This window comes from Eptesicus fuscus, chromosome 14, assembly GCF_027574615.1.
Source record: "Eptesicus fuscus isolate TK198812 chromosome 14, DD_ASM_mEF_20220401, whole genome shotgun sequence".
In the NCBI taxonomy this organism is placed as follows: Eukaryota; Metazoa; Chordata; class Mammalia; order Chiroptera; family Vespertilionidae; genus Eptesicus; species Eptesicus fuscus.
Window position 1 is genome coordinate 78,435,263 of NC_072486.1, and position 10,501 is coordinate 78,445,763.

At 41.7% G+C, this 10,501-nt stretch overlaps 1 protein-coding gene across 3 annotated transcripts; it reads left to right on the forward strand.

Annotated features, from left to right (window-relative positions):
* The first annotated feature begins 210 nt into the window (after nt 1-210).
* GIMAP1 (GTPase, IMAP family member 1) lies at nt 211-10,111 on the forward strand. Of its 3 annotated transcripts, none has more exons than XM_008158780.3 (3): nt 211-300; nt 8,163-8,211; nt 8,895-10,111. In XM_008158780.3, the coding sequence occupies exons 2-3, from the start codon at nt 8,169-8,171 to the stop codon at nt 9,758-9,760; spliced, it is 909 nt and encodes a 302-aa protein (XP_008157002.1). In that variant the 5' UTR covers nt 211-300; nt 8,163-8,168; the 3' UTR covers nt 9,761-10,111. The 3 variants fall into 3 exon arrangements, with proteins under 3 accessions (XP_008157002.1, XP_054582102.1, XP_054582101.1); XM_054726127.1 differs by lacking the exon at nt 211-300 and adding an exon at nt 7,116-7,171; XM_054726126.1 differs by lacking the exon at nt 211-300 and adding an exon at nt 7,381-7,451.
* The last annotated feature ends 390 nt before the right edge of the window (nt 10,112-10,501 follow it).

A 10,501-nucleotide genomic window follows, 5' to 3' on the forward strand; every position in this document is an offset into this window, starting at 1 on the left:
CAAGTGCTGGTGTCACAGGGACCTTCTGAGAACATCACTGAAGTCCAAAGCTGTGTTTCCCAGTGGAAACTGCCCATCCCACTGCCTCAGTGGTGAATGTTCCTGTCTCTTTAAGTTGTCATCCTTTCTCCCTCCCCTCCCCCTACCTCCCCCCCTGACTTCCTGCCTCTGAGTTCTGAGAGTCTGGACACTTCCCCATGTGCTGGGAGGAAGAGCCTGCTGCACTCACAACCAGAGGACAGCAGTAGGTCAGGGCCTTCTGGGCCAGCCTCAGAGCCTGTCACTGATTCTGCAGGAAAGGTGAGTACCAGCAGGGAAAGGGAGCCAGCAGCAAAGTAGGAGCTGTGAGGACCAGGAAGAATTCAGTGCCTGCAAGAAGCTAGCTGAGAGAGCACCTCCGTTCTACTAGGTACTAGGAAGGAGAGTGGGATCTAGAAAGACTAACTTCATACTCCCAGGTGTGTAAGGATGCCTGAGTTTCACACACAGCAGCTTCAGAAGCAGTGGCAAGCATCTCCTCCAGCCTGGATGCCCAACTTCTTGCTCAGATTAAGCCCTCTCCTAATGTACTTCCCTAACAAGGAAGAAAGGAGTCTGCTCACTCTCCTCCAGGGGCCAAACAGGCTTTAGAACACTCCTCACCTGCATATCTGGCAAAGCAAAGAGATTTCTTTCTTTTTATTTTATCTTTATTGTTAAAAGTATTACATATGTCCCCTTTACTCCCCCAATGATCTCTTCTAGTCCATCCCTTCCCTCCACCCCAGGCATTCACCACCCTATTGTCTGTGTCCATGCATACAAGTGGTTTGGTTGATCTCCTCTCACCCACCCTCCCTCCCCCACCTTCCCTCTGAGGTCCAACAGTCTGTTCCACCTTTCTATGTATCTGAAAATATTTTGTTCATTAGATTCCACATATGAGTGAGATCAAATGATACTTATCTTTCTCTGACTGGTTATTTCGCTTAGTATAATACTTTCCAGGACCATCTATGCTGTTGCAACAGGTAAGAGTTCTTTCTTTTTTATAACTGCGTAGTAATCTATTGTGTAAATGTACCACAGGTTTTTTTTATCCATTCATCTTCTGATAGGCAGTTGGGCTATTTCCATATCTTAGCTATTGTAAATCAAACTGCTATGAACATAGGGGTGCATATAGTCTTTCTAATTAGTGTTTCTGATTTCTTGAGATATATTCCTAGAAGTAAGATCACTGGGTCAAATGGTAGTTCCATTTTTAATTTTTTTTTTGAGGAATCTCCATACTATTTGCCACAGTGGATGTACCAATCTGCATTCCCACTAGCAGTGTACAAGGGTTCCCTTTTCTCCACATCCTTGCCAACACTTATCATTTGTTTATGATAACCATTCTGACAGGTGTGAGGTGATAGCTCATTGGCATTTTGATTTGCTTCTCTTGGATGATCAGTGACTTTGAGCATTTTTTTTACATCTCTTGGCCATCTGTAGGTCCACTTTGTAGATCTATCTATTTGCCCATTTTTTAATTGGATTCTTTGTCTTCCTTTTTGTTAAGTTGTATGAGATCCTTTTATGTTTTGGAGATTAACCCCTTATCGAATGTATTATTGACAAATCTGTTCCCCTTGGGCTCTCTTGTGATTTTGTTGATGGCTTCTTTTTCTGTGCAGAAGCTTTTTATTTTGACATAGTCCCATTTGTTTATTTTCTCCTTAGTTTCTATTGTCCTAGAAGATGTATTGGTAAACAGGTTGCTATGAGAGATGACTGAGATTTTGCTGCCTATGGTTTCTTCTAAGGTTTTTATGGTTTCACCTCTTACATTTAAGTCTTTTATCCATTTTGAGTTTATTCTTGTGTATGGTGTAAATTGGTGGTCTAGTTTCATTTTTTGCATGTATCTGTCCACTTTTCCCAACACCATTTATTGAAGAGACTATCTTTACTCTATTGTATGCTCTTGCCTCCTTTTTCAAATATTAACTGAGCATAGTGGCTTGGGTCAATTTCTGGAGTCTCTGTTCTGTTTCATTGGTCTATATGTCTGTTCTTGTGCCAGATCCAGGCTGTCGTGAGCACAGTGGCTTTGTAGTATAACTTGATATCTGGTATTGTGACTCCTCCAACTTTGTTCTTCTTTCTCAAGATGGCTGTGCTATTCAGGGTATTTTTTGGTTCCATATAAATTCTATGAGTGTTTGTTCTAGATCTGTAAAATATGTCATTGGCATTTTAATAGGGATTACATTGAACCTATAAATTGCTTTGAGTACTATGGACATTTTAATTATGTTGATTCTACCAATACATGATCATGGTATATTCTTCCACTTGTTTATATCTTCCTCTACCTCTTTTTTCAATGTCCTATAGTTTTCTGAGTACAGGTCTTTTACCACCTTGGTTAAATTCATTTCTAAGTATCTTAATTTTTTTCTTGTAAGAGTAAAAAGGATTGTTTTTTTTTTTTTAGTTTATTTTTCTGAGAGTTTCTCATTGGTGTATAAAAATGGCATTGATTTCTGAGTTAATTTTGTATGCTCGTTATGTTGCCAAATTCATTTATTAAATCTAGTAGTATGTTGATGGAGACTTTAGGGTTTTCTATGTACAATATCATGTCATCTGCAAATAATGACAGTTTGACGTTCTCCTTTTCAATTTGGATGCTTTTTACCTGTTCTTCTTGTCTGATCACTATAGCTAAGACTAGTTCTTATTCAAGATAGGGATGCCCACTTTTGCTACTCTTGTTCAACATAATACTGGAAGTCTTAGCTATAGTCAAACTGTCATTATTTGCAGATGACAAATAATTTCAATTTCAATTTTGAATGATAGCCTTGCTGGATAGAGGGAATGGTGTTATGTTTTGCCCATTGACTATGATGGTGGCTGCTGCTTTGTAATATTTGTTGTTGCTTTTTATGTTGAGGTATGATCCCTCTATTCCCACTTGCTGACAGTTTTGATCAAAAAAAGTGTTGAAATTTGTCAAATGCCTTTTCTGCATCAATTGATATGATCACGTGATTTTTGTCTTGTAATCTGTTTATGTGAGATATCACATTTATTGATTTGTGAATACTGCATTAGCCTTACATCCCTGGAATAAATCCCACTTGGTCATGGTATACGATCCTTTTAATGTATTGCTGGATCTAATTTGCTAATATTTAGTTGAGGATTTTAGCATCTTTGTTCATCAGGGATATTGGCCTGTAATTCTCTTTCTTTGTAGTGTCTTTATTTGGTTTTGTAATTAAGATAATACTGTCTCATAGAAAGAGCTTGAAAGTGTTCCTGTCTCTTGAATTTTTTGGAATAATTTGAGGAGGATAGGTGTTATTTCTTCTTTGAATGTTTGGTAAAACTCCCCTGTGAAGCCCAGTCTGGACCAGAGCTTTTGTTTGCTGGAAGGTATTTTTTATTTTTACTGATTCAATTTCATTAGTAGTTATCACACTATTCAGGTTTTCTGATTCTTTCTGATTGATTTTTGGAATATTGTCTTTTTAAAGAATATGTCCATTTCATCCAGGTTACCTAGTCATTCATAGTACTTTTTTTTATGAGCTTTTGTATTTCTGTGGCATCAGTTGTTTCTTTGCCTCTTTCATTTCTGATTTTGTTTGAGTCCTCTCTTTTTGTTTCCTGGTGAGTCTGGCTAGAAATTTATCAATCTTGTTAATTCTTCCAAAATAACTAGCTCTTGGTTTTATTGATCTTTGTACTGTTTGTGGTTTTTTTTATTTGTTTGTTTGATTGTTTTGTCTCTATGTCATTTATTTCTGCTCTGATTTTTATTATTTTCTACCTTCTACTTACTCTGGTGTTTTCTTTGTTCTCTTTCTAATTATTTAAGTTGTTGGGTTAGATAACTTCTTAGAAGTTTTCTTATTTTTTGAGGTATGCCTGTAGTGCTATGAACTTCCCTCTCAGGACTGCTTTTGCTGAGTCTCATAGATTTGGAGTTGTTGTGTGTTCATTTTCATTTGTTTCCAGGATGTTATTTTTTTTTAATTTCTTCTTTGATCTCTTTGGTAACCTATTCATTGTTTAACAGCATACTATTTAGCCTCCATGTGCTTGAATGTTTTTTAGTGTTTTTATGTAGCTGATTTCTAATTTTATGACATTGTGATCTGAGAAGATGCTTGGCATGATTTTAATCTTCTTGAATTTGTAGAAATTTAGCTTGTGTCCAAACATGTGATCTATCATTGAAAATGCCCCATGTGCACTTAAGAAGAATGTATATTCCATACCTTTGGTGAAATGTTCTGAAAAGTCAATTAATTCCATCTAAACTAGTGTGTAATTTAGGATTATTTCTTTATTGGTTTTTTTGCTAGAAGAGCTATAAAGTGATTGGAGTATTAAAGTCCCCTACTATGATTGTATTGCTATTGATCTCTCCTTTTAAGTCCTCCATAAGTTTTATTGTATATTTATGTGCTCCTATATTGGGTGCATACATGTTTATCAGAGTTATATCTTCTTGTTGTATATATCCCTTTAGTATTATGAAATGGCCTTCCTTATCTCTTGTTATGGCCTTCACTTTGAAGTCTATTTTGTCCAATATGAGTATTGCTACTCCAGCTTTTTATTTTTTCCATTGGCCTGGAAAATTTTTTTTCATCCCTTCATTTTCAGTCTGTGAGTCCTTTATTCTGAGGTAGGTTTCTTGTAGTTAGTATATATATCTTGTTTTCTTCTCCATTCAGCAACTCTGTGTCTTTTTATTGGAGCACTTAATCTGTTTACATTTAATGTTATTATTGATAGGTACTCGTTTGTTGACATTTTTATTCTTTATGTCTGAGTTCCTTTTTCCCTTTCTAGTTCTTCTTTTTACAACAGTCCCTTTAGCATTTCTTGTATTGCTGGTTTGGCAACAATAAACCCCATTAGCCTTTTTTTATCTGTGAAACTCCTAATTTCAATTTCAAGTTTGAATGATAGTCTTGCTGGATATAGTAGTCTTGGATTCAGTCCCTTACTTTTCATTACTTTGTATACTTCATGACACTCCCTACTGGCCTTAAATGTTTCTATTGAGAAATAAGCTGATAGTCTAATGGGAGTTCCCTTATAGGTAACTTTCTGTCGCTCTCTTGAAATCTTTAAGATTCTTTCTTCGTCTTTAATTTTGCCATTTTAATTTTGATGTGTCTTGGTGGAGTCTTTTGGGATTCATCTTTATTGGGATTCTCTGTGCTCCCTGGATTGTGTGACTTTTTCTTCCCCAAGTCAGAAAATTTTTCTACCATTATTTCTACAAACAGGTTTTCTATTGCTTTCTCAGCCTTTTCTCCTTCTGGCACCCCTATTATGTGGATTTTATTGTTGTTGTTGTTTCATGTTGTCCTAAAACTCCCTTAAACTCTCCTCCTGTTTTTTAAAAAATTTTTATTTGGTGCTCTGAATGGGTGTTTTTTCTACCTTGTCTGCTAATTCACTGATTTAGTCCTCAGCTTTTTCTAGTCTATTGTTGAATCCTCCCATGGTGTTCTTTATTTCAGCTATGTTGTTACTGAATCCAATTGATTCTTATTTATTCTTTCAACCTTTCTTTTCATGTTGGTATAGCTCTCATTAAGTCCCTTAATATTCTCATTAATTTCTTTATTATTCATATTAATTTGCTTATAGTTCTTACTGAATTGTTTGAGCATCCTTATTACCATTACACTGAATTACTTATCGGAAAAATTGCTTGCCTCCATTTCATTTAGTTCCTCTTCTGGTGATGCCTCCTTTTCTTTCATTTGGGAGTTGTTTCTTTGTCTTCCCATTTTGTATTTGTTTCTATGTATTAGATCAAACTGCTATGACTCCTTGAATTTTGAGAGTGGTCTTATGTAGCAGATGTTTTGTGAGACCCAGTGGTGCGGTCTCTTAGTTCTAGGATAGCCACTAACTTGAGTTATTTGGGTTCTCCTGTTGCAGTTCGGTCTTAAATATTATTGTACCATTCACGGATAGAATCTCTTCTCAGGCTGGCTGACTATGTGGCTCACCCACAACCATATCATGTAAGCTGTTGTGGAGGTGCTGACCAAAAAAAAGGAAATTCTCAAAAACAGGATGTTCAGGAAACCCTGGACTAAGTGAATAGACCAGGTCCCTTTGAGGTTTTACATATAAGTTCCTATGTGTTTTCCATTCCTCTATAACAGTATGTGTTTGTGACCCCAGATTTTGCTCTCTGGAACTTTCTAAATCCCACTCCAAATTCTTTAGGAAGTTCTAAAGGGCTTACCCACAAGTACTGTTGTTAAAGGCACCTCTCTAAGACACCAGAGTGGTGTTACTGGACAGCCCCCTGAGTCAATGGAAGAGGGCTGTTCCCAATCTTGATCCTTGTCTCCTCATATGAATAAATTTATGCAAGAGACCTTGACTGCATTCTGAAAAGCCAATTTGTTAAAGCATGCATCTTTATTGAAAAAGCAAACCTATAAATCTGGCTTATGAAGCACAGAAGGACACTCAAATAATCTGAAGAGCAAGTTGGGTGGGGTTGTGAGGTATTATATACCCACCTATTGACTAAATTCCTCTGCTAACTACTTTTGGTACAGATTAATTCTCAAGGTTCCTGTTTTTACTTTGTTGTGGCCTTCCCAGAATTCATAAGAAGCACCTGGCAACTTTATCTTGCCAACCCTTGAGAATGCTGACTTCTCTGCTTACAGAGTAAAACTGCCCTTTCATCCATTTTCCCTTTCCCTCTCCCTTTCTGCATTCTCTCATTAGGGAGGTTTTTTAACCATTTGCTCTTGTATTCTTGGATGGGAAAGATAATGTTTTGTTTGTTACAAGCTGGATGTAAATTGCCCACACTCTTTGGCCTTGTTTTAACTTAACTGTCTCAGTTTCCCTATTCCTCTTTCCCTGGAATCCTATAATACTGTGAGTTCCCTGTACCTTCTCATCTCCTATGGCCAGAACTCATTGCATTAGCTATATTTGGCCCTTGCACTGTATCTGTGGCTCTTTTTCTATTTCTGCTCTGGTGTCAGTCATGGGATTGTGTTTATTTCCGGTGGGGCGGCGGGAGGGGGACATTACTTAAGTCTTTGGGAGTGTGGGGAGTTCCTGAGGATACACGAACACCTTTGAATTGAGGACCAGCCCAGCCCATCATCTAAGTCCTTTGGCCAGAGACAAGGTATTCAGCCTTCCTCATCCTTTGCTTCTTCTTGTGCATGCCAACTGGAGAGAACACAGTCACCTGTGGTGACCAGGTGGACAAGGTGAAGAGGTGGAAATATAAATGGAAGGAGAAGCACAGACAGGACTCAGAAAAAGTGTCAGGGAGGCTGAAGAGCACAAGGCAGCTAGCTGGGAAAGGTCGGTTTCTGCTCTGGGGAGCATGTGGTTGAGGGGTTTCATTGTCCTGAGGCTGGAGAGGCAGACTGAGGACAGACTGCACTGTGCACAGGGACTTGGTGAGCAGAATGTTCGATTGTATTAAATACTGACTGATTGGCTGGAGCCACTTTACTTGGAGAAACCTCAGCTATGGGGGAAGGATTTCAGGAATTGGGTGTGGGGGATGTCCCAATCTCTCCAGGACACTGAACATACTTAGACACATTGAAACAGGATAGTGAGTTGACTTCCCAGAGCAGAGTCAGAGGCTGCAGATCACCTGAGACACAGGTTTTTTTCCTCCAATTTCCAAAACAAAAATTCCAATTCTCTTCTCTTCTCCCAAGCCAACCACCCTAAGTGTTTCCCTTGTCTCTGCCAAATTTTCCAGTTCTCATGGTTTTCCAAAGTCTCCCCCGGCTGCTGAAACTCCTAAAAAGACATAGTATCTACAGCTTTGGTCACTAACATAGAATTAACTGGAAATTAACACTCACTGGCATAGAGTGTTACAATCTCCCCTCTACCCTTTGCATTTGACATCCCTGAAAAAGCAAAACCAAGGTCACCAATCCCTCTCACAGTATCAGTCCAAACCCAGCCCAGGCCCTTCCAAAGTTCTTCCCTCTATTCTGACATTCAGGGGAAACGGGAACCACAATTTTGTCACTGTTGTGTCACTAAGTCTTTGGATTTTGCCAGACACAATGTAGGTTGTTATACCTATTTAAGGAAGGAATGAATGAATGAATGAATGAATGAACAAATTGTGTTTGGGACTCTTTCAGGTAAGCATGGGAGGACGGAAGATGGCAAGAGATGAAGAAAGTGCCTATGGTAAGAATACGTGCACTGCATACTTGCCCCCAGGGGTGAGTTCTGGGTAATGAACGGAATGAAAGCAACTGAACAGAAAACCCCAAAAGGCTCGCTGAGGTGTCTGGAGTGAAAAAGCAAGAGCCCTGAGATAGAAGGAAGGAGGTGATCTCATCCAATCCTCTCAATACCCCAGAAGAAACTCCGTACTATTATTCCCATTTTTGAACAAAGGTTTAACACTTAAAGTACCTTCCAAGATGGCACAGCTGGCCAATGGTGGGACTGTGAGTCAAACCCAGAATGTCTGAGACTCCAGATAGCCCTTCACCCCCAGGCTACTGCCCCTTCCTGACCATCTTCCCTGGGCTGGAATCTGGGAGAAGTATGGCAGAGGCCACTGAAACCTCAAATAAGGACAGCTCTGCAGGGTGTGGACCACCAGGGATAATGGAGGTGAGGTCATGTCTGGAATGATGAAGGGGATCCCCTAGAGAAAGGCCCTCCAGATGTTGAGCATCTACAGATGAATATGGTGTAGCCAGGGTGACAGGGATACTTGGTGACGATCCTCCTGAGTTCAGTAAGGCTTTGGTTGGAAAAGCAGAGTTGAGGCCCTGTTCTTCTTCCAAGGGCACCAGGGTCCAGGCAACCAGGATACGTTGCTTTAAGATTTGGAAGCTCACAGATGACTTATCCTCCAGGTTCTGGAGACACCACGCAGGCTCTGCAGGAGTCCAGGCTGAGGCTCATCCTGGTGGGGAAGACAGGGGCTGGGAAGAGCGCCACCGGGAACAGCATCCTGGGCTACAGGCACTTCGTCTCCAGACTAGCAGCCACCTCGGTGACCAAAACCTGCAAAGTGGGGAGTCGAAAATGGGACAGATGGCACTTGGAAGTCATGGACACCCCCGACCTTTTTAGCTCCCTGGTCCCCAAGACAGACCCGGGGTGCCAGGAGCGAGCCCGCTGCTACTTGCTGTCGGCTCCTGGGCCCCATGCGCTGCTCCTGGTGACTCAGCTGGGCCGCTTCACTGAGCAGGACCAGGAGGCTGTGAGCGCGCTCAAGGTCCTGTTTGGAGACAACGTGGTGAAGAGCACCATCGTGCTGTTCACGCGCAAGGAGGACCTGGCAGGCGGCTCGCTGCAGGAGTTCGTGCGCGACACGGACAACCGTGCACTGCGGGCTCTGGTGGCCGAGTGCGGGGGCCGTGTGTGCGCCTTCGACAACCGGGCGATGGGTGGGGAACTGGAGGCCCAGGTGCAGGAGCTGCTAGAGCTGGTGGAGCGCCTGGTGCGGGAACACAAGCATGCTCCCTACTCCAACGACGTGTACCGCCTGGCGCAGGAGCTGGCCTTCTCCAGCCCCGAGGAGCAGCTCAGACGGGTGGCAGAGAGGCTGGCAGGCCGCCAATGGGGGCGACAAAGGCGAGGGCTGCTGGGTCGACTGTGTGGGTGGGTGAAGGCTTGGAAGCTGCGCACAGCCACACTACTGGGCATCCTGTTCCTGCTTTGGGTACTGCTCTCCAGACACTGGTCCCAGGCCGTGGACGAGGTCCGTCCTGAGTAACAGAGTGTATCTAAATAGGACTTGGAACCATTCTCCCCTGGTGTCCATGCCTCCAGGGCCCACAGGTTTTCCTTGTGTCCCTCACTGGCAGTAACTTACCAATCCAAAGACAAAAATGCTTCCCGCTCCCATCTATCTCCCAAACTTGCCCATGGGACCTGGCCTTCCCTGAGTTCTTCTTACAGGAGCCCAAAAAGTGTTGCTCTTGCCTGTTTTCCACTGACCTCAGGCTGCTGTCCCAAGTCCTGGTATCATCCCTGGTCTCCCCAGGGGACCAAGGACCAGAGCCAGCACAAAGCCTCAGTCCAGACCTATTTATTTCAATTTGAATTGCATGAATAAAGCTTTGGTTGTGTGTTAAAAGAAATCAATATTTGTAGATGTTTATTCATCTGCCTTATATAACCATTGAACAGGCACTGCTCTGTCATTCCCTTCTGCAAAAACCACGCACCCAAATGCACACACACATTGGGGTGACAAGAAGACAAGACACTGAACTGTCCGTCTGTCCCAGGAAGGAACACCTCCCCCTCCGTCTCCATTCAGATCCCTTCACAGTGTGAATGCAGAGTCTTCTATAAGTCCAAGAAAACTTTAACCAGAGACTTGAGTCTCTAGGAGTCTCTGAGGCACTGTGGAAAGTGTACTTCCAAAGAGGAGTTTTCTCACTGGCTGATACACTCATAGGGAGTTTTCTCACTGGCTGATACACTCATAGGGTGAGAGTATGCTTTTCAA